Source organism: Culex pipiens, chromosome 2 (assembly GCF_016801865.2).
Source record: "Culex pipiens pallens isolate TS chromosome 2, TS_CPP_V2, whole genome shotgun sequence".
NCBI classification, from domain to species: domain Eukaryota; kingdom Metazoa; phylum Arthropoda; class Insecta; order Diptera; family Culicidae; genus Culex; species Culex pipiens.
This window is the reverse complement of record NC_068938.1, coordinates 148,231,343-148,256,425: the sequence shown is the minus strand read 5'-3', so window position 1 is coordinate 148,256,425 and position 25,083 is coordinate 148,231,343. Positions and strand designations below refer to the sequence as shown.

General features: G+C 36.7%; 1 protein-coding gene across 1 annotated transcript; it reads right to left on the bottom strand.

Annotated features, from left to right (window-relative positions):
* Positions 1-3,326: 3,326 nt before the first annotated feature.
* Positions 3,327-4,762, bottom strand: LOC120426395 (opsin-3-like). Its single transcript, XM_039591149.2, has 2 exons — positions 4,470-4,762; positions 3,327-4,415 (listed from the first exon to the last, which is right to left on the bottom strand). Exons 1-2 carry the CDS (start codon positions 4,703-4,705, stop codon positions 3,515-3,517), a joined length of 1,137 nt encoding a protein of 378 aa, XP_039447083.1. The 5' UTR covers positions 4,706-4,762; the 3' UTR covers positions 3,327-3,514.
* Between the last annotated feature and the right edge of the window lie 20,321 nt (positions 4,763-25,083).

Genomic DNA, 25,083 nt, shown 5'->3' with positions numbered 1-25,083 from the left:
CTCACTTTAACATCTTAATTGATTTTTGAGAGGAAAAAGCCGCTCTGCCGCTGCTGCTTTGAGCTGATGCCGTTCTGACCTGTCAGAGTGGCTCATGGGTACGCTGTAATGCTGATGCTGTCCATAGGAGCGGTTATCTGGAAAAAGGCAGGCTCTTGAAAAAAAAAAGATTTTATGTTTGAAACATTCAACTTACATCTGTTTGAGTGTAAGTAAATGAAACTCTTAAAAACTTTCTTGAATCTTTTTATTTGATTTTGAAAACCCTAATTCTATTTTTTTAAAGTTCAAAAAGACAAAAGTCTTTATCCAGGGATTATATTTGGTTAAATTTGATTGAATATTTCATCGTATAGTTTGTTCTCAAAATCTTATATATACATTAGTAACTTACCACGACGTTTTTTTTAAAACGACACTAAAAAAGCTACTTCACTAAATTTTAATCATAATTATCCTACTAAATTGCGTTAGTTGATTTTTTCTGGAATTTCTTGGAATTCTTGATTTTTTTTGGGGATCAAACAGAACTAGCCAAACATTTAAAAAGGTCATTGAAAACTTCGGATGCCTTTTTGTTAGAATCCTCTGGCTGAAAATATATTTACCGGATTGTTCGGAGTAATTTCTTATTTAGGTTAATAAAAAACATCCAGCCACATTCTTTTTGAACCCATAAAAATACACATTCCAGAGAAAAAGCCTAGTAAAACTTTGACATAAAAGGCAAATTCACTCAAATCTGAGGATATCCTGTCTGATTTTCAATGTTGAAAAACGATATTTTTTGAGGATCGAATCATTCTTAACAAAAATTTCATATCTGGAAGTTTAATTAAAAAAAAACAACTTTTGTGATTTGAAATAATGATTTTTTATAAATGACCCATGAATTTAACAACATTTTAATTTTTAACGTAGAAATTTGGATTCAAAACTCGAGATGAAGCACAGTCTCTTGAAAAATTTAATTTATGAAAACCATTTCTCTCAAAATAAAATATTTAAATTAGTAAATTATAATGCACAATTTTTCAGTTCTAACACAAAACAAAGAAGATAGAAGTTTGATCATTTTTTCTTACTAAAAACAAATTTATTCATTTAACCGTTAAAAAGATTTTACTTGATAACAACGCAGTTTTTCAAAAAGATTTTTTTTATTTTTTTATATTTGGAAATTTAAGTCATTTCAAGTCACTGATTCAAATTTAACTTTACAGCCTCTTTTGCAGGGTGGAATTGTAAGGGGGCAATATTTTGTGCTTTCTGTTATCCTGTTAGGGTTCAAGTCGAAGAGTTAAAGATTCTTAAGAAAAAAATGTGCCATGCGCCATAAAGTTCTTTAGTGGACTATTCATAAAACGTATCGTTTCGAATTAAAGCCATTTTTGAGTTAAAAAAAAAGTATCTTATTTTAATTTTTGTAAATAGTGTCCTTGCTGGCCCACCTCCGTATAATTAAATATTTGAAAATCAAGTTTTTTACGAGTTCATAAGCATGAGCATGGTTAACTGCCAAAGAGACTTTTTTTTAAATATTTGTTTATTTTATAATTTCAACAATTTATTATTAAACAGATTAAATCTGTTGTTGAAAGTCTAAAAAAATCTTCTATTGCTTCGAATTTTACTTGATACAGACAAAATACTGATTTATTGGTATCGTTGATTAGAAGTTCGAAGCGATTTCACCCTAGTTTAAATACTATTTTTTGTATTTTTTAATTCTTTGCAAGGTTTTTATCTCAGCAAAAAATAAGAAATTGTTTTTTTAAATAAAAGATTTTTTTTATTTAACATTCAAAATGGCTTGAAATCTACATTAAATCAAAATTTTAGAAAATAACTAATAACTTGGTGAAAAACAAAGCATCCATAAAACCCTTTAGCTCAAAAGTTGGCCTTTTACCCACTAAACATATAAAAAAATGAAGGGGCAAAATTCAAAATCTGTGTTAAAAAATTGCATTTTTTTTCTCCTTGTGCCTATTTTATCCTAAAAGTCTTAATCATAACCCACAAGATTGGTGTGCTGGAAGTGGTGACACGAAGTCTTGATTATTCAGGTTAATTTTTTTTGGGTGTGCTTATGAGTCGCTATTTGTATGGGGTGAGTGCATAATTTGTAAAGGTGGTGTAAAAAATATTCGGAGTGAAAAGTGATTTTTTTTGTGTGCCTTTGGTCGTGAATTGTGTGTGTCTTAATTTATTGTTTTGTGATTTTCAAAGCCCTTCCTATATCATCGTTGATCGGAAGGCACGGCGTCGGGTGGATTGTGTTTAAATTTTTCGAGGTTTTATTTTTTTGCGGTGAAAAAGCCATTTCTATATAATGATCGAAAGACGCACTGACAATTTGGATCGTCGAGTTAATAGTGGAGCAAAATAACTGTGTGTGAGTGATTTTGTGTGCTAACCAGAAAGACCTTCCCATAGCACCGTTGCTCGGAAGGCTCGCCGACGGGTCTGTTATGAAAGTCCTCCCCATAGCGCCGTAGCTCGGGAGGCATCGAAAAGCCAATACCTTATCCTACTAACCCAAAAAAATATTAATCACGTGATGCTTGAAGGAGATGCTGTGGATTCAACGGTCTCAAGCGGTATCAACAAGTATATAGTGAAAAACTATGTGCTTGATGAGTCTGCAACTTCAACTATCGGACTAACATTCCTCCCTTTCGTTGAACTGCAGGCTTCTTGGGAGGGCGCCGGTATTGACTAATAAAGTAGGGATCTTCAGAGGTTAAACAGTGAACGGATGGTTGGCTCCCACTGATCATTTTTGATTCATTGTTTAACTTCAGCTGATCTGTCAATAACGGAGTAGCAGCTCATTGGCAGTCAACCATGCTCATGCTCATGCTCATGCTCAAAGTCTTAATCATAACCCACAACTTTGCCGAAGACACCAAATCGCTCAGAAAAACTTTGCCCCAAATTTGTATGGAGAAACCAATTATGCAAAATTACTTATTTAGACCTGAGGAATCGCTGGACAAAGTTTCATCCAAATAAAAAAAAAAAATACAATGAATTGTCGATTGGTCACTTCACACAGTTATTCAAGTCATTCAAGAATTGCTTGGTCTACTCCGCTAGTCTGCGACAGTCACACACGAAAATGCTCAGAGAGGAGAGAATCTAACTAAATATCAGCGCGGTACGCTTTAAAAGTGTGAGAGCAAAAGAGAGAGTACTCAGTAGCGATCAGATTTGTACTCGCGAGTAAAGTGGGGGATTTTGGGCAATCTGGACGCTTGGTTTAAAGTAATTTTTGGGATTTTCTGAAATGCCAACTTTTATCAAAAATTATAACCAGCACATTTAACGTACAACTCTCTCATTTTTTTGTATTTTTCTTTTGCTTGCAATGATGAATGAAACAACTACTGAGCTTACATACTAGGTTCCAAGATCAAAGTCCATTTAACATAGCCGCGTGTTGGTCGTGTACTGGTTTGCTGGGTTCGTTTGGTAGGTGGTTACTGACTGAATCGTTACCTTTTGGGATTTAAGTTTCGGCGTTGGCCGGAGGTTCCGATACGACCGTCTGCTTACTCTCGGTCGTGCTGACATTGTCCGGGGCTTCCTTGATGCCAAGCCAGGGCAGACGTTTCTCGAGCTCCTGGCGGTATCTGGGATGACTGATGGCGTAGACCCACGGGTCCAGGCACGAAACGATCTTGCAGCACATGGCCGGTATCATGGTGAAAAACGGCGTCAGAATGGTCTTATCTCCGAAGGCCCCGATCATGGCAACGAATGCGTACGGAGTCCATGCGCAGACAAACAGAAAGAAGATCGTGAACGCGGCTTTGGCGATGCGGATCTCGGCAGCTTCGGCGTTCGCGTTACGGTTCGCCGCCAACGACTCGATGTTCATCTTGCGGGCCTGGTTCTTCAGCATGTTCTCGTGCTGTCGGACGTGGCCAAACAGGCGGGTGTAAAAGTAGCAGATGAACACCATCGGGATGGCGTACGCCCACGCGAAGATACACCCGACGAAGACGCGCGTGTCGCTGTCATCGGTCAGATAGTCGAACGAACACGTGGTCAGGTATCCTTCCGGAATGTAGCGGCCCCAGATGTTGAACATCGGCATCACCGTGAACGGCACCGTCCACAGCCAGGTCATCACAACGAAGAGCGATGCTTTGGTCCGGTTCATACGACCCTCGAGCGGGTTAGAAATGGTCCGATAGCGGTCGTACGCGATGACGGCATTGCTGATCGCTCCACCGATTCCGGACACGCTGCCCAGCGCCGCGTAGATCGCACAGCCAGTTTCGTAGCCCACCAGCCGCTCGGAGAAGGCATTCACCAGAAACATTGGCATCTCACACATCATCAGCAGATCGAAAATGGCCAGGTTGACGATGAACATGTTCGAGCCATTGCGGAGCGACTTGGAGCTGTAACGAAACACGTTAGATATCCGACGCCAAACACGATCTTAAAATACTCACGTGGTGAAGATCCACACGACGATCCCGTTCCCAATCAGGGAAACGTTCATCAGCACAAAGTAGATCAACGCCAGCAGCAGGTGCATGAAGTAGGGTGGCGCCGGAAAGTCCTTCCAGTGTTCGTGCACCAGGTGCATCTGCTCCGGCGGCAGGTTCCAGCCGAGCAGCTTGACCATTTCTCCGCCGGTCCGGGCCGCCGGCAGCAGAACCGCGTCGGTTTCGTTGAGCAGAAACATGGTGCCACTGAATCACTGAGTCGGTAACGATCCGCGTCACTTTAGAATACCAAAACCAGGGAACAATTTGGACCAGTTTCGTGGGCGAAACGCTTCACAAATGTTCGATTGTCCGTTGGCTGGGTGGCTGGTTTTATAGTCGGTGGTTTGATGTGATTTTCTAATTTGATTAGAGCGGTAAAGCGCGCGCATGCAACCCCTTTAATCTGCGTGTAAAGGATTTGCTAAACGGATTTCTGACCAGGAAGGTAGGGATTTAAAAGGAAACAGATTGGTTCCCGTGGATAACACAACCCTTTGGTGTTGTGGACTTATCGGGTTGAGTTGGCAGCCGCGGATTATTGTCAATTAGTTCACTGGCTTCAACGCATTACAGAATTGTGTGATTTGATTATTTATTCTCGACGAAAGAGGAAATGGTTTTTATATTATTTAAGGTTTAATGTGTGCAAATATATATATTTTTTAATTTGATATATTTTAACTTTAAATATAAAATATCTCGAACCAAACTACTGCCATGTTCCAAACTATGACACTTTCAGGTTCACAAAACTTGGATTTGAAGCTAGCATTAACTTAAAAAGGATTTGGAATATTTTAACCATTTTGTTCCAATACGTCTTGCTATTAACAAGGGTGAACGGAATCTAATAATGAAAGGTCCATGGCTTATCCCACAAACACTGACCTTCAAAAATGACAAAAATGACTGCGCAGTCGAGTTGAGTCTGCGCAGAAATTTTGTTGGTCGGTGTAATCAATTGGCACCAGAAAAGAACTTTTTAAAAGGTCCTAAACCATTTGGAAAAGTTATGTAGAAACCGTAATTTTTGATACTTTTTCGATAAAATAATTTCACGACAATGCCACAATTAAGCATTCCAATTATTTTCAAAAGTGAATAGGAACTATCCAAAAAAAACCACGTAGAATTATGCAGTAGGGGTTTGGGATTGTCCATGATCCATACATTTTTAATTGAAAATTTGTTCAAAAGGTACAGTTTTTTTTTATGGTTTGTAAATGGAAGGCAAGATCTGATTATGATTTGTTCTTGATCGTGTATTCTACATTAAATTTTCTGTTATAAATGAAAGTTAGAGCACTAACAATATCTAAAAAATCAGAAAAAATTGTACTATATTATATTTTATTTATATGTGGACATAAACTTAAAGTTATAATTGATTGACTTATTGAAAATAATCACAAAAACGAGTTCTTTTGAAATATAAACATAGGAAGCAGATTTTGATTTTAAACATTTAGTACTATTGATAATGTCTAAATATTTTGAGATGTATATCTCCACATTTCTGTTATAAATTGACACATAGAAAAGAGAATCATTTGAAAATCAGGGGGACTTCACTTAACCCGACAGCCAACATAGTTGTACTATTTTGCATATTTTGTGATACAAAGATTTCCAAAAAACCACGTGATTTTGTAATGGCCCATTTGATCAGCCATGCCAGCTATACAAATAAATCTGTATTTTACAGATTTTTCTATCCCAAAAATGCCAAAAATCTGCATTTACAGATTTTTTTAAAATCGTTATGTTTGAAAGTTCCAACAATTCAGTAATTAATTTATGCTTTAATATGATTAAAAAGCTTAAATCCGCTGTTAAAAATTTTTAAAATGCCTTCTATGGCTTGGATTCGACAAGATACAGATAAAATACTGATTTATTTTCAAGAAAAAAAAAAGATCTCCCACAAAATAATCTGGCAACGTTGCTTTTGATGAAAAAGTAATAAAAACAATTTTGACTAAAGAAATTGTAGTAAACTAAATTTTCGTGATAAGTTCATATCAAGTTCGAAACTGAACAAAAACTCGATAAGCTTATGTTTGAACCAAGGTTATTAACGATACAATTATCGAGGTTCGATAACGATCACAATAGTTCTATCGTTATCGTCGTTATTCCGATAATTGCATCGGCGATAATTTTATCGACGATAACAGACGATAACTTATATTTAATATATTTTTAAAAAATACTTAAATCAACCAAATTATATTGATTTTCAAGCTTACTCTTATTCAATATTTTTTGGATAATTTGGTAAGTTTGAAAGTACAAATACTAGAAAAATCACAAAATACCTTTATTTTCGAAAGTACTCAATTTTTTATAATTTGCAAAATGGGTATCAAACTATTCGAAATTTTGCATGCATTTTCACTGTTTTAGAGTTTTTTTATGAAATACTAAAATTTTCACAAAATACCGTATTTTCTCCAAAACTATATATTGTTTATAATTCGCAATGTGGTTATCGAACAATTTGAAATTTTGCTTGTATTTTAACTTTTTAAGAGTTCTTGAATGATGTACTGAAATTTTTCACAAAATACCGTATTGTCTCGAAAATAAAAAATAATGCAATATGGAAATTTTGCATGCATTTTTACTGTTTCAGAGTTTTTTTTTAATTGAATACTTAAATTATCACAAAATAGTATTTTCTCGAAATTTTAAAAAAAAAATTGAATATTTCATATAAAATACTTAAAAACAGTGAAAATGTATGCAAAATTTCGAATCGTTTGATATTGATATTAATCGTCTGAATTGCGAATACCGTCAGTGGGGGTGACATTGGGTCTGGGGGGGTGAGATTGGGTCAAAGTGATTTTTTACGGATTTTACCATTTCTCAGGTTCTTCTCAATGAAACTGAATTCTGTTAAAAGGGTTTTGTAGGAGTCATCTTAAGATGACTTCTCTGAAAAAAAACTCGTTCCTAGAACAAATCCTGTTATTTTGGCACCTGTCTAAAGTTGGGGTACGTTTTTGGCCACAAATGACCTCTCGAAAAATCATTTTTCTAATATTTTTGTTAGAATTGCTCGAAAACTACCCAAATGTTTGAAAATCTCCACTTCAAACATTGTACACTAAATCCCCCATGTGCGCTCTTTTTGGGGGGGCGCACACCGGGGGAGAGCGCAATTCGGGGGAGCGTTATTTCGGGGTTTGAGCGCAAACGGGGGGAGCGTTATTTCGGGGTTTGAGCGCAAACGGGGGGAGCGTTATTTCGGGGTTTTGGCGTAAAATGGGGTTTTCTTTTTTAATGTACTTTATTCCCAAATAAATGAAATATTTATATAAGGGGGCATCCACAAAACACGGGTAAGGGACCATCCACAAATCTGGGTATCCAAGAACTCCCGGAAGTCATGCCCTAGATATCTACTTGATCATCGAGGGTCTATATGGTTGAACTAACCATCGGTATAGCTTCAGGTAGCTTCAGTGAACCACGATGGATACCTTCGCCATGTTGGATTGTTATGGGTCCTTCAGGAACTCTCGGAAGTTATGACCTGATGATCTACCTGATCAACGGGGGTCTATATGGGTGAATTAACCATCGGTATAGCTTCCGGTAGCTTCAGTGAATCACGATGGATATTCTGGGTTACGTTGGATTGTTATGGGTCCTCCAGGAACTCCCGGGAGTTATGACCTGATAATCTACCTGATCAACGGGGGTCTATATGGGTGAATTAACCATCGGTATAGCTTCAGGTAGCTTCAGTGAACCACGATGGATACTCTGGGGTAGGTTGGATTGTTATGGGTCCTCTAGGAACTCCCGGAAGTTATGACCTGATGATCTACCTGATCAACGGGGGTCTATATTGGTATATTACACATCGGTATAGCTTCAGGTAGCTTCAGTGAACCACGATGGATATCCTTGGCCATGTTGGATTGTTATGGGTCCTCAAGGAACTCCCGGGAGTAATGACCTGATGATCTACCTGATCAAAGGGTGTCTATATTGGTATATTAACCATCGGTATAGCTTCCGGTAGCTACACTGAACCACGATGGATATTCTGCGTTACGTTGGATTGTTATGGGCCCTCCAGGAACTCCCGGGAGTTATGACCTGATGATCTACCTGATCGACGGGGGTCTATATGGATGTATTAACCATCGGTATAGCTTCAGGTAGCTTCAGTGAACCACGATGGATACTCTGGGGTAGGTTGGATTGTTATGGGTCCTCCAGGAACTCTCGGAAGTTATGACCTGATGATCTACCTGATCAACGGGGGTCTATATTGGTATATTAACCATCGGTATAGCTTCAGGTAGCTTCAGTGAACCACGATGGATACTCTGGGGTAGGTTGGATTGTTATAGGTCCTCCAGGAACTCCATGGAGTTATGACCTGATGATCTACCTGATCAACGGGGGTCTATATTGGTATATTAACCATCGGTATAGCTTCAGGTAGCTTCAGTGAACCACGATGGATACTCTGGGGTACGTTGGATTGTTATGGGTCCTCCAGGAACTCCATGGAGTTATGACCTGATGATCTACCTGATCAACGGGGGTCTATATTGGTATATTAACCATCGGTATAGCTTCAGGTAGCTTCAGTGAACCACCATGGATATTCTGGGGTACGTTGGATTGTTATGGGTCCTCCAGGAACTCCCGGGAGTTATGACCTGATGATCTACCTGATCAACGAGGGTTGGTCTATATGGGTCCAACAATCCAACGAACTCCAGAGCATCCATCGTGGTGCAGTGAAGCTACCTGAAGCTATACCGATGATTTATACACCCATATAGACTCCGTTGATCAGGTAGGTCATCAGGTCATAACTTCCGAGAGTTCCTGGAGGACCCATAACAATCCAACCTACCCCAGAGTATCCATCGTGGTTCACTGAAGCTACCTGAAGCTATACCGATGGTTAATATACCAATATAGACCCCCGTTGATCAAGTAGATCATCAGGTCATAACTCCCGGGAGTTCCTTGATGACCCATATCAAACCAACATGGTTAAGGTTATCCATTGTGGTTCACTGAAGCTACCTGAAGCTACACCGATGGTTAATATACCAATTTAGGCCCCCGTTGATCAGGTAGATTATCAGGTCATAACTCCATGGAGTTCCTGGAGGACCCATAACAATCCAACCTACCCCAAAGTATCCATCGTGGTTCACTGAAGCTACCTGAAGCTATACCGATGGTTAATTCACCCATATAGACCCCCGTTGATCAGGTAGATCATCAGGTCATAACTTCCGAGAGTTCCTGGAGGACCCATAACAATCCAACCTACCCCAGAGTATCCATCGTGGTTCACTGAAGCTACCTGAAGCTATACCGATGGTTAATATACCAATATAGACCCCCGTTGATCAAGTAGATCATCAGGTCATAACTCCCGGGAGTTCCTTGATGACCCATATCAAACCAACATGGTTAAGGTTATCCATTGTGGTTCACTGAAGCTACCTGAAGCTACACCGATGGTTAATATACCAATTTAGGCCCCCGTTGATCAGGTAGATTATCAGGTCATAACTCCATGGAGTTCCTGGAGGACCCATAACAATCCAACCTACCCCAAAGTATCCATCGTGGTTCACTGAAGCTACCTGAAGCTATACCGATGGTTAATTCACCCATATAGACCCCCGTTGATCAGGTAGATCATCAGGTCATAACTTCCGAGAGTTCCTGGAGGACCCATAACAATCCAACCTACCCCAGAGTATCCATCGTGGTTCACTGAAGCTACCTGAAGCTATAGCGATGGTTAATTCACCCATATAGACCCCCGTTGATCAAGTAGATCATCAGGTCATAACTTCCGAGAGTTCCTGGAGGACCCATAACAATCCAACCTACCCCAGAGTATCCATCGTGGTTCACTGAAGCTACCTGAAGCTATACCGATGGTAAATTCACCCATATAGACCCCCGTTGAACAGGTAGATCATCAGGTCATAACTCCATGGAGTTCCTGGAGGACCCATAACAATCCAACGTACCCCAGAGTATCCATCGTGGTTTACTGAAGCTACCTGAAGCTATACCGATGGTTAATAGACCCATATAGACCCTCGATGATCAGGTAGATATCTAGGGCATGACTTCCAGGAGTTCTTGGATACTCAGATTTGTGGATGGCCCCTTATCCGTGTTTTGTGGATGACCCCTTATACAAATGTTTCATTTATATGTAAATAAAGAACATTAAAAAAGAAAACCCCATTTTACGCCAAAACCCCGAAATAACGCTCCCCCGATTTGCGCCAATTAGAGCGTTATTTGGGGGGAGCGTTATTTCGGGGTTTGAGCGCAATTCGGGGGGCGCAAAACGGGGGAGGCGCATTCGGGGGGAGCGTATTTAGGGGATTTAGTGTAGCGTGTCAATACGATTCCCTCGAACAAGAAACACTGTTGGTTACTTGTTTTTACCATATCGTTGTATTTCAGCATCATTTTAGTTTCATTTGACCCAATGTCACCCCCTCTAAGGGGTGAGATTGGGTTAATTTTCAAACTATTGGCATTTAAGGTAGTGTTCATCAAAATCCACCATAATTTGGGAAAATGTTAATAAACTATCTAAGAACAAATCTACGTTGACAGATTTTCGATGTTATTTAAATTGTTTTTGTTATTAAGAAATGACGAGAGGTGTATCATTTTTTGACCCATAGTCACCCCCCCTGACGGTAGTAGAAAAAATAATATTTTAGAGAAAATGCTGTTATTTTGAAATTTTGTGAAAATTAAAACAGTAAAATAACAGGTAAAATTTTGCTTCGTTTGATACCCATATAGCGAATTGTAAAAATTCGAGTATTTACGAAAATACGGCATTTTGTGAAAATATTAGTGAGCATTTCCAGCTCAAATCAGGAATTTTTCTGGTACTTTTTTACCCGAACCTCTCCGATTTCACTGAAACTTTGTAGACATGTTATCGCAGGCCTATATAAGCCATTTTTGTGTATATGGAGCCAATTGTACTCGAAAGTTACATTTGACAAGGGCGTAAGTTATTTTGATATTTTTGTATTCTGTAATTTAAAAATGACTGTACCAAAAAGTGGTCATAGGCAAACTTGTAGGAAATTGGACGGGCTTTCTGAAAAAAAAAATACACTGAAAGAAAAATACACGCTACTTTTATGGGATTTTTCAATTAATATGTTTAAAAGTTAAATTTAAAGGTGAAGTTATGATTTTGTTTTTCGTTCAAAATTTTTGAGGAAATAGCCTAAAATGTTACAAAAAGACTCACGAAAAATGCAGGATGGTACGTCTTTCCTACAAAAATACAAAAATCATTTACTAAAACTGTTTTTTTAAGTTGTCTAAACGTCAAAATTTTCAAAAACCGATAGTGGGAATCGATTCTCCAGACAATTTTACATAAAAGTCTCCATATTGACCATTGTCCTATGTCCAATCCTTGCGAAGATTTAGCGGTTTTAAAAATAAAAATGTTGAAAAAACAGCTTTTTTGGTGGTTTTTGGCGATTTCTATATGACAGACTTGATTTTTCAGTCTCGAAAATATTTTTACCGGAAAGCTCGTCCAATTTCCCATAAGTTTGCCTTTGACAGCTATTCAATTTGACTCGTTTCAATATTTACGTAAGCTCATTTACTATCCAGGTTCCCACCACACTGAAAAAAATATTCTGTTTTCAGTTATGAGCAATGTAATTAAGCTTATATCTGTAAGCCCATGCATCCAATCGAAAAGCTGCCAAAGGCAAACTGATGGGAAATTGGACGAGCTTTCCGGTAAAAATATTTTCGAGACTGAAAAATCAAGTCTGTCATATTCGCAAGGATTGGACTTAGGACAATGTTCAATATGGAGACTTTTATTTAAAACTGGAGAAACTCTCGCGTTCGGTTTTTGAAAATTTTTACGTTTAGAGCACTTTTGAAAAAAACATTTTCACTAAATGATTTTTGTATTTTTTTAGGTGAGTTGCTCCATCCTGCATTTTTCGTGAGTCTTTTTGTAACATCTTAGGCTATTTTCACAAAAATTTTGAACGAAAAAAAATCGTGGGCTCACCTTCAAATTTGACTTTTAAACTTAAAAATCAAAAAATCTCATTAAACTGGTTTGTTTTTTTCTTTCAGCGTATTTTTTTTCGGAAAGCCCGTCAAATTTCCTACAAGTTTGTCTTTGACCACTTTTTGATACGATGCAACGGCTTCGAGATACAGCAATATTTAAATTACGAAATACAAAAATATTTAAAACACTTACGCCCTTCTCAAATGTCTTTATCGAGTGTAACTGGCTTCATATACACAAAAATGGCTTATATAAGCCTAGGATAACATGTCTACAAAGTTTCATTGAAATCGGAGAGGGTCGAGAAAAAAGTGCCTTAAAAATTCCTGTTTTGGGCTGGAATTGCTCATTTACAGAAAAGCAAAACACCGATTTTTTTAAGGGAATCACAGATATTAAATTTTTTGTATTGTTGTAAAGTTTTATAAATATTCAATTAATCATTTTTCGAATGCAAATCTGCAGAATAAATATGTCAGAAAAAAAAACAATTCTGTTGATCCGACTTCCCAAAGAACTTTCCTCAATGACAAGAGTCCAAGATCCCCGGTTTCGGCGAGTGGATCGATATAATACAGCCCAGCCGTGCTGGGCCACAGTACACTTCAGGGGATACGCCGGAGACAAAGTCCGTATAGAGCTGCTGCTGTCCCCGAAATCCCTCTCTTCCACAAAGGGGCCCCCGAGGGGATGTGACCGGGCTTGGCACATATATGGGTCTGCGATATAGAGTGTGAAAGTGACTGACAGCATGCTAATATGACAAGAACCATCCGGCGGAATGTGTGCGAGTGTGTGGATCGCCGTGGAGGAGGTGGTTTAAGACGTACGATGAAGACGAGGAGGTCTTCAAAGGGGTTTTTCTTTAGTTGTGGAAGAGATGGGGTGTGAGAAACCGAAAAACTGCTCTACCGAAATTCCTCTCCGCCACGGCGGCGTTTGAACGGCTGCCAGTTGACGTCAGTTCATTGAAGGTTCAAACTCGCAGCGAGATGACGTGTGGCGTCTCCACCACCGATTCGGTTGTCATCTTTCGTCTCATGAACGGGTTATTAAAGCTGGGAGCAGCGGCAGCACTTCGTTCATACCTTGCCGTCGCTGTGATGTCATTCAACTCACGTGGTGGTGCCAAAATAATCGTGTCACTTGCTGGTTGTGAATTACAAGAAGGTACACGCGAGGAGACGTTTTTCACTTATTTTCACGCCAGCAGGGACTGACGTGGAAACAACAGTTTTCATGCACTAAAGACGCGGCGAGGTGATGCAAGTCACGCGCGCGAACACGTCATACGAGGGAAAAAGGGGTCGTGTCGTGTTGGATGCAGGTTTTGAGAATGAAATTTGCTAGAGATTAAGATTTGGAATGAAAATTGGCAGTGTTGCAAAATTAACCCTCTACAATTTATTTTTTTACCAAGATTTGTTTTTCTTAAGGCACATACGTGAATTGTAAGATATTTTTTTACTCCTCAGAAAATCATAAGTTCAATGATTTGAATTGTAAATTGTTAATGGGTCGTGCTCCGCCAACTCACAAAGCAGTTGCCCCGATCCCTCTTCGATTTGCGTGAAACTTTTTCCTAAGGGGTAATTTTGGTTTCTGATCACGATTCCAAGGTCTTTTATGATATCTCGTGACGGTACGCCCCTCTATTTTTGAATAAGCGAAAAAATACGTGTTATCAATAATTTTCAGCCAAAAGTTGTAATGATATGGATATTTGGTGTATAAGGGACTTTTACGTAAAATTGGACGCCCGATTGGATGGTGTACTCAGAAATCCGAAAAAAAAAGTTTTTTTCATCGCAAAAATTAAATATTTTCAAAACCGCTATTTTTGGTTTCTCGACTGTTAAAAAATCTAAGACAAATCATTTTATGGGAAATTTGATGTACTTTTCGAATCTGCAATAACTCAGAAGTGTCATTTTATCTATTTTTAAATTTGGTGGTTTTGTTTAACTGATCAAGGTTATTTTTAGAATGTAACAATTTTCTACAAATTTATGAAACAGATATTTACAAAAAATTTGATGACAATAATTGTGTGGCATCCGTACCTTGGAAAATGTTGAAATATTATTATACAAACTGGTTTCTTTCACAAATACAGAGAAACCTCTTTTTACGCGGTGCGTTACGTTTTTTTAACTTGTTGATTTCTCCGGAAAGACGCAACATTTTTGCAATCTTTTAAAAACAATTTGTAGGTTTTGTTCAGATCTACAAAACGCTTTTTGAAGCTTGCTAAAATGTTGTATGGTTTTAGAGAAATCGACGTAACGCCACCGCGTAAAAAGAGGTTTCTCTGTATCACTAAGTTCTCATTTTCTTCTCATTCGCAAGCATTGTTGAAAGTGTTCCACTAAAAACAAATCTTTAAAAACTCTGCAATCTTGAAAAACAGTTTTCAAGTGTTTTTTTCACTAACATTCCCAATTTTCTAAGGCTGCAGAGTTTGTTTTTTCAACTTAGAATACTATTTCATGCACATTGTTTAAGAATGTGTTGATTAACAAATTTATCGACAAAATAATGGAATACGAAAAACAAAAAAGACAGTAAAAAGGATTTAAATAATTTGAAAACAATGCAATGTACAGACTTTTTGTACATAAATTCAAAAAAAAATAGAATTACAAGAATAGCGTTGAATGACGTATTTCATGACAGTTTAGTTGATATCGAGAGACACTAAAACGAATGTATGACGAAGGGTCAGACATAACGTTGAAGGGACAAATCGGCGAAAGGACAAAAAGTCGAATAAAAAAAAGTTTTGATGTGAGCCTATACCCATAAATATTGAAAAGCAGCAATGGAAAGATGTTTTGAAGGGTTTTCATTAATTTCACTTCTGTATTTTTAATAATTTAGAGGCCTTTTGAATAAAAACTTGCCTCTGGGTTGCTGGAGAATTTAAAAAAAAGGGTTTATCTTTAAATATATAAATAGCGATCGATTTTTTTTTATATATACCCAGCTAAATTTTAAAGTTACACTTTTCTAAGGACATGACAATTAGAATAGTTTGAAAAAGGATAGAAAACTTGCAACAATATTTAAGAAGCAAGAGTTTTTCATTTTTCGTAACTGTTGTATTTGAAAAAAAGGATAAGTCTCTGAAATATTCCAACCATTTTGTTTTATTAATAAAATTAAAGCTTACGAAATATTTTAGAAAGCAGTATTAAAAAAAACCACCAATGATCGAAAAAATGGAAAAAGAACTCTGAAAAAACATTATGACAGTCCAAAAATGATTGATTAAAAAAAAACTTTAGAAGTCAAACTGTTTTTAGAAAATACTGCTCAAGTTTGAAAAAAAATGGAAAAACTCACAAAATATATTCGAGAAACAAAAATAAGTTGTTTTTAAAAATATATTTAAAAAAATTCAAAATAATTGCGAAGCAAACAATATTTTGAACGAACTGCTTGCATTTTAAAGAATGGAAAAATCACAAAAGATTGTGATAGACTGTTATGACTTTCAAAAAACGTTGTTTGTGGAATAAAACAAATATTTAAGAAGTCTTCTTTTTTAAAAGAACTGTTCATGTTTGAAGAATGGGATAACTCATAATATTTTTACAAAATATTATTACAAAACCAATTATTATTTTAGGGAATGGAAAACATCTCAAAAATCGATTCACAATTATTCTGTTTATAAAAAAAAATGATCATTACTAAAAGGATGGATGATCTCACAGAAAAAAATGGATTTCTTTGTAAGAAAATATGTTTTGCCTTCCTCACCTTACTGAGGAAAGGCTTTAAAATCACTCGAAAAATGAACTTCTTAATTCGACCTCGTAGACCCACCTTCACGTATACAATTCGACGCAGAATCATGTTCTGAGCAAATGTCTGTGTGGATGTGTGTAGGTGGGTGGACAAAAAAAATGTCACTCGATTATCTCCGGACTGGATGAACGGATTTCGACCGTATTAGTCTCATTCGATCTGTCTTGGGGTTCCATAGGTCTCTATTTAAAATCAGCAAGTTTAGTTAAGTACTTCAAAAGTTATGCTAAAAAATGATTTTGGCGTATGTCCGGAAGATTTTAAAAAAGGTAGATTTTGTAAGAAAACCTATGATGTTATACATTTTTAGAAAGGTGTTAAAAAGACCTTTCCAATGAGCCCAAAACATCGGAGATCTGACAATCCTATCAAAAGTTATTAGCAGTTATTAGTGTTATTTATACACTTTTTGGAGGCCGGATTTCAGACATTCAGCAATTCCAGTTGAAAAGAGCCTAAACCGAAAAAAAAGTTCTCCGATCGGGCTCAATTTTTTTGGGGGTTCCATGGCCAAAATAATTAGACGCATATTTTTTTGTTTGGCCATTAGGGTGACCTACATCGTGCTAGGGTGGTTCGAAAAATGGCAATTTTCGTCAATAAAAACTGAGTTTTTCGACACGCAATGCGCAAAAAACGGGAAAATGACGAAATCGGAAAATAATCAACTTTTTTCACTAAAACTGCGATAACTTTAAAATTTCAGCGATGATAGATGTTTGGGTATCAAAATTTTCGTAATTGAAAAACGCTACTTTTGGTACCATAACAACTCATCACCTATCTTTTGCGTCTAAGACAGCTAAAGTCTGATGAAATGGCGCGATGATATGATTTTTCGAATAAAGTGGTTTTTGCGAAAAATGACGAAAATTGCCATTTTTTGAACCACCCTAGCACGATGTAGGTCACCCTAATGGCCAAACAAAAAATACGGGTCTAGTTATTTTGGCCAAGGAACCCCCAGAAAAATTTTGAGCCCGATCGGAGAACAATTTTTTCGGTTTAGGCTCTTTTCAAATGGAATTGCTGTATTGTGATAGAAATATTGTCTGAATCTTCCATGCGAACTATCGTTGGATAGGTTTTTTATCAGACTTTGCTGATGAGCCAGAAATATTGAAGGTCTGCGAACCCTATCAAAAGAAATTAGTAATAAAGTTGATTTGTTAATCATGTTAAGGGGGAATGTTGCTATTTTTGCTGAATGTATTGACTTTATGAATGTGAGGAAGGCACCAACCACTTAAAGGTGGATTAAGTAACGTTTTTAAAGAATATATCAGAAGTTTATAATAATTATTATTTGTTTTATTTTAGTCCACATTCGAGCTTTTGCCCATTCGACCTTATGTCTTTTGACCTTATGTCTTTCGACCTTTAGTCCTTCGACATTTTGTCGCACATGTACATTTTCCATCAAATTTTATCACACTTTTGTTTGAACACTCCTCAAATTTGAGAAACGAATTATGTTAATCGCGAAATTATGATGATGAGCTTAAGAAGAGCTCAATCGTGACTACAATCTCAATCACAAAATTTCTCAATGGGCTTACGTTTTTAACATTAACAAAAGTCAAGTTATAAACAGCTTTACAGTTAGTGACCATAGAAAATTGCTGGAATTGACTTAATGAATTGTAATTTAACAAAATCCTTAACCTTTAAGTGAGTGGAAAATTTCTTCTGTAAGAAATGCAGTGGATTTCGAATTATTATTTTTTTTGTAAAATTTTATTTGTTATCATTGAAAATTATGTTCATATACTTGCAGAACTAAAAGGCCATTTTTGGGCAACCAAATAAGCGCAGTTTCTTATATACATGTCTTCAGGGATTGTGATGTTGATTTTGGTCCATTTACAAAATTGAGATGTTGGGAAATGGCCTCTGTTGCATAATTTTGCTAAGCTTAAAAGCTTTCAAAATTTGAATAGTCTCATCATCCATTATTAAACCACAAGAGACATCTGAGCAATTCTCTGAGATTTCGGTCATTCGATTTTTTCTGTATTTTTTAATCTGACTGAAACTTTTTTGGTGCCTTCGGTATGGCCAAAGAAGCCATTTTGCATCATTAGATTGTCCATATAATTTTCCATACAAATTTGGCAGCTGTCCATACAAAAATGATATGTGAAAATTCAAAAATCTGTATCTTTTGAAGGAATTTTTTGATCGATTTGGTGTCTTCGGCAAAGTTGTAGGTATGGATATGGACTACACTGAAAAAAAATGATACACGGTAAAAATTTTTTTGGTGATTTTTTATTTAACTTTTTGTCACTAAAACTTGATTTGCAAAAAAACACAATTTTAATTTTTTTTTATTTTTTGATATGTTTTAGAGGACATCAAATGCCAACTTTTCAGAAATTTCCAGAATGGGCAAAAAATCTTTGACCGAGTTATGATTTTTTGAATCAATACAATTTTTTTCAAAAAATCGAAATATTGGTCGCAAAATTTTTTCAATTTCATTTTTTGATGTAAAATTGAATTTGCAATCAAAAAGTACTTTAGTGAAATTTTGATTAAAGGCACCGTTTTCAAGTTATAGCCATTTTTATGTAATTTTTGTCAAAATAGTCGCAGTTATTGATTTTTTTAAAATAGTGCCCATGTTTGCCCACTTTTGAAAAAAAAAATTTTGAAAAGCTGAGAAAATTCTCTATATTTTGCTTTTTCGGACTTTGTTGATACGACCCTTAGTTGCTGAGATATTGCCATGCAAAGGTTTAAAAACAAGAAAATTGATGTTTTCTAAGTCTCACCCAAACAACCCACAATTTTCTAATGTCGATATCTCAGCAACTAATGGTCCGATTTACAATGTTAAAATATGAAACATTCGTGAAATTTTTCGATCTTTTCGAAAAAAATATTTTCAAAAATTTTAAATCAAGACTAACATTTCAAAAAGACCAAACATTCAATATTACGCCCTTTTGATATGTTAGTCTTGATTTAAAATTTTTGAAAATATTTTTTTCGAAAAGATCGGAAAATTTCACGAATGTTTCATATTTTAACATTGTAAATCGGACCATTAGTTGCTGAGAAATCGACATTAGAAAATTGTGGGTTGTTTGGGTGAGACTTAGAAAACATCAATTTTCTTGTTTTTAAACCTTTGCATGGCAATATCTCAGCAACTAAGGGTCGTATCAACAAAGTCCGAAAAAGCAAAATATAGAGAATTTTCTCAGCTTTTCAAAATTTTTTTTTTCAAAAGTGGGCAAACATGGGCACTATTTTAAAAAAATCAATAACTGCGACTATTTTGAAAAAAGTTACATAAAAATGGCTATAACTTGAAAACGGTGCCTTTTATCAAAATTTCACTAAAGTACTTTTTGATTGCAAATTCAATTTTACATCAAAAAATGAAATTGAAAAAAATTTGCGACCAATATTTCGATTTTTGAAAAAAATTGTATTGATTCAAAAAATCATAACTCGGTCAAAGATTTTTTGCCCATTCTGGAAATTTCTGAAAAGTTGGCATTTGATGTCCTCTAAAACATATCAAAAAATAAAAAAAATTAAAAATAGTGTTTTTTTGCAAATCAAATTTTAGTGACAAAAAGTTAAATAAAAAATCACCAAAATTTTTTTTACCGTGTATCATTTTTTTTCAGTGTAGTCCATATCCATACCTACAACTTTGCCGAAGACACCAAATCGATCAAAAAAATCCTTCAAAAGATACAGATTTTTGAATTTTCACATATCATTTTTGTATGGACAGCTGCCAAATTTGTATGGGAAATTATATGGACAATCTAATGATGCAAAACGGCTTCTTTGGGCATACCGAAGGCACCAAAAAAGTTTCAGCCGGATTAAAAAATACAAAAATTAAAATTAAAGAAAAAAGACCGATTCCGTAGAGAACTGCTCATCTTGTATCGGAGACTTTGTCAACCTGAGCCCAGCTGAATTATCTCATGAAAATATCGTTCACTTATTTCGTCCCCCGCGAAATTAAATCTATGGTATCCATTACTGTAACATTTGAGAAAAAAAAACCTCAGATAAAGCTGGAGACTATGTGTTTTTGGATAAAACTTTTACAGCTAATTTTCATCAGATCAGATTTTTCAAGAATTTCAACTGAAATATTTCGTAGAAAATTTTTGATTCCATCTGAGGGCTCAAATTCAAACAGAATCCTTCCAAGAACCAAAATAATGCGATTATTCCCGCTCTTGTTGTTGTCTGAGATTGATTTGACAAAAAGAAAAAAATGATGCTGTAACACTTGACTCGTCGTGATTGAGACTGCTCATTTTGGGGGTGGCAAAGTGGCATTTGAATGATTCCCGAGAAAAGCTTGCTGAGTCGATTGTGTTACATTTTTGGAATGCATGTATGCCAATTATTCCTTAAGCTCGTGGGAATCGCTCAACCTGCATTCCTGTCACACATGAGGTCTGCACAGCTGGTTCCACGTAGATTTTTCCCGCCAGTAATGACAGGAAACGCTGACAAACGGAATATGTGCCAAAATCATAAGTGGTTTTTAACATGTGAAGGGAAATCATCGTGAACTGGAACTGCCGGTCGTTAGCCCGGGTAAAGTGGAAACGTTGAGATGATTGTTGTCCTCTGCTCTCATCTTGCAAAAAGCCATACAGAGAACCACGTCCCTTTCAACCGGCTCCGTGGCTTAACGGTTACAGCTTCTGTCTCCCAAGCAGAAGGTTCAGGGATCAAATCCCGGTCGGTACCTTTGAAATTTGGAATCAGGAATTTGAATATGAATAAAAACTAAAATGAATCAGGTGGGATTCGAACTCCCACTTTTGGATTGGTGGTGGTCTGGGACGCTAAGCAGTCGGCCATCAGAAGGTTTACACTCTAGCAGTGAATTGATCCGTAGTGTTGAAACGTGTTATCTCTTCTTCTCATATTATTAAATACGCGCTGATCCCTGATTTGCCTGAGGGGATTGGAAGTCTAAATATAGATCGAGTTTCCTTCAGATGCTTGCTTCTATGTTTAGGCGGGGCCGAACAATGCCCAGCGACCTCGGAATTGGACCGCAAGGAGCTCTGTCATTCTGAAATGGGTCGTTGGAAGCAGCGCGAGGGCTGTCACCACCTAATACCCGGGACTGAGATAAACTGTATCAGCATTCGGCATGTACACAGTCTGATACAAATTATACTTTCCCATAATTTCGCTACCGGTTAGCGGGTATTGGATTGGACCACACACACACACATGTATGCCAATTATTCCTTAAGTGAATGTTACATTTTAGGAAGCAAGTCTTTTTTGAGTGCAACATTGTGTTTTTAAATATAAGCTAATGATCACGGTAAGTTATGCTCACCTTTAAAAACAGAAATTATTTTTGCAATCGATTTTTCGATTCACCTTCATTTTTCAATCACATGCAAAAATGATCTTCCTGAAAAGGTAATCTATGCGCTTTCAGCTTTCAATGCATTTTCTAGGAATTTTCCAACTGCCGCATCGAAGGCAGAAAACCAATTTCCCCCCAAGCAGACTCGAACCCACTCCCGCCGAGGGAAAGCAAGAAAAACCCAACTTATCTCAGCACAACAATCTCTTCTAATGCTTTTCTCTATATCGGATAATCCACCCACCTTCAACTGTAGCCTAAACTCACATGAGTAGAGATTTCTGGGCAAACAAACAGAAAAACAGAGTTCAGTCCGGAGACTTTCGCTTTCTCAACGTTGGAATTCCAGCCAGCAAGTAGGTATCTATCGATGGCATGAAATTCTTGGAATTGCACTGAACCAAACCAAAGTTCGTTCTTTCCAGCATGTGGGGATAGCTCAACCCGCAAAAAGCTTCCTCCGGCGGTAACTCTTGCTATCGTGATGCACTTTGCACTTGTCTGTGTGTGTGTGTGTGTGTGTGTGTGTGTGTGTTTGTGTGTTTGAATGTATGTATGAATTTGTACCTACACATGTTGCGATTCTTTTTGCAATCATCAATCGTTGCTGGTTGTTTTGCTCCTGTTTTTATCGAACAAAGAACACTGATAATATACATGAGAAAAGGTTGAAAAGTGGGTTGAGGGAGAAGTTTTCCCAGCAGTACGTTGTTTAAAATTGAAGCAATTTTAAGTACACAATGTTGCAAGAAAGGCTTTTTTGTATTTATTTCTAGAAAATGACTATACAATTTTGAAATAATACTGATACAGAAAACTACAAGATAAATTGAAAGAAAATACATGAAGCATTTCCTCAGACCCTTAAGATTTGATAATTTTATTTATGTACATAAATTTATATTGCAGCAAACAGCTAAACACCGCATTAAACATCCTGTCTTCTTGTCCTTTGCTGGTCCCCTTATCGATGCCACTATCGTAGAAAAACGAATCAAGGAATATTATGTTTGCAGATCCAGGATTTATTTCCCTCCCATGTTTTAGTTGCGCTAGTCTGTTTTTCCACCAGGATAAAAAGGAAAACTCACTGTGAGTGATACAGCAAAGTGAAGCAAACAAAGTTGCATGGACGAGGGGTGCGTGGTTTATCTTTTTTCCTTGTTTTTCCTTTTCCATTAAATTTATCCTCTAAAAGCCAGCACCGACGAAGGTCTCTGGACGTATCAGGAAGTTTCATCCTAGTTGCACTTTTATACGCATCCAGGGAGCTGTTTAGGATGATCTGAAGGTTGGTTGGGGGTATTTCTGTTCGTGAAAAAAAGATTGAACTTAATGCATACATGAAAAAACAACAAAACTAAAACTAAAATCTAAAAATGAAATCAAAAATAAAAAAATAAGAGAACACAAAGTGAAATAAACAACGGAACAATAACAGAACAACAGAACACTGACAGAACAACAGAACAACAAAACAACAGAACAACAGAACAACAGAACAATATCAGAACAACAGAACAACAGAACAACAGAACAACAGAACAACAGAACAACAGAACAACAGAACAACAGAACAACAGAACAACAGAACAACAGAACAACAGAACAACAGAACAACAGAACAACAGAACAACAGAACAATTGAAGAATTGAAGAATTGAAGAATTGAAGAATTGAAGAATTGAAGAATTGAAGAATTGAAGAATTGAAGAATTGAAGAATTGAAGAATTGAAGAATTGAAGAATTGAAGAATTGAAGAATTGAAGAATTGAAGATTTGAAGAATTGAAGAATTGAGAGAAATTACTGTATTTTTCCTTCTGTTAAAAATATAAGACTCTAACAAACCTCAGCTAAAAACAAAAACAAAAACCAGAAAAACACAAAATATCTCCCAGTCAGATCTCCGCCATCCTTAACCCACTATCAGTTACTGCCGAGCTATATGATCCATCGCTTCCAGAGTGACTCTGACTCTGAGAGACGACTTCCAACTACCGGCAACGGATTTAGATACAAAGTTAGCTGATAGGACAAACTCCGACTTTGTCCAGTCTTGCAATCCCCCCTTCCCCTGAAAGTAGACAATCGGGAGCAAAATTTATGTTTAGCATCATCTAACGACATAAAACATTATCCTGAAGCTGGAGCTTCGAGAATGGCGTTTTCCTGTTCGGTTGCAAGTTTTTCCTGCCGATTCCCAGTCACTGTTTTTTCTCCGAGGCATTGACACACAGAGACGACACACGAGGAAGACAAACGATAACGATAACGAGAAGATATGGGGTTTTTGGAGGCAGGAGGAGAAGGTAGTGCAGTGCGGCAAACGAAGATTAGGGCGCAAATTTAATATTGCTTTCATTAGATTTTCAAGTCGTTAGCTTCCTTCCGTCCTAGCGGGAGGTACTTTTTTTCCCTGCTGGAAAGCTGTCGTCTGAGGGTGGCGAACGACACCAACTGGTTGGTGTGTGTGGTTGCAGGAAATGAAATTTGGAAGTTTACTTTTGGGAGTTTGCGACTCGGGATTGAATTTGGACAAGGTTGCAATGAGTGAAAATGTTTTGAGAAAAAGATGTCATTGGTTACATTGGCACAAATAGTACACGTATTTTTTTGTTTGGCCGCTAGGGTCACCTACCCAGTTGTAGGGTGGTTCCAAAAGTGGCAATTTTCGTCAATTTTCGCAAAAAAACAAATGTTATGCAAATTTAGATGCAAATGAAAGGTGGTTATTTGGCCTTTTAAGGAAAAATAATTTGAGGACCGAAAAAACAAGCAAAATATTTGAAAAAGTCGTATGAAAACTAGCGTTTGAGCGTGTCTGAACTAAAGAGCCTAAGTCTGAAAATTTTTTTTATCGGATACCTCGGAAAATTTATCAATGAAAACAGCAACAATTAATTCATACTTATTCTATGAAACGTCAATTAGTAGCCTCAGTATTTTTGGGAAATATGATCTGACATTTGATTTTTTTTCTTCTGAATCTGCAAATACAAGATCGTTTTTTGAGTTTTTTGGGATTCAAAATTGTAGTTTAAAATGTTTTCCAATCTTTATTCGTACTAAGTGATTTTTGAAAAGTTGCACAAAGGTGTTTCATGAACTTGTTATTAGATTTTTGTGAAGTAAAATATAGCTAATATATAATTTTCCAGTGTCTAGATTTTGACAATATGATGAATAACGACTTATAACCACAATTTAAAGTTGTTTTATTTTTATTTTTTTAAGGTCAGCTGTAAATATTCATTCAAGAATATAAATCAGGAACATCCGAATGTTCACATTTG

Bases quoted from the DNA above. Each gene is read 5' to 3' on its own strand.
- LOC120426395 (XM_039591149.2), bottom strand. From the start codon at position 4,705: ATGTTTCTGCTCAACGAAACCGACGCGGTTCTGCTGCCGGCGGCCCGG. The intron at 4,416-4,469 runs GTGAGTATTTTA...GTTTCGTTACAG, and splicing joins GTCGTGTGGATCTTCACCAC to CTCCAAGTCGCTCCGCAATG.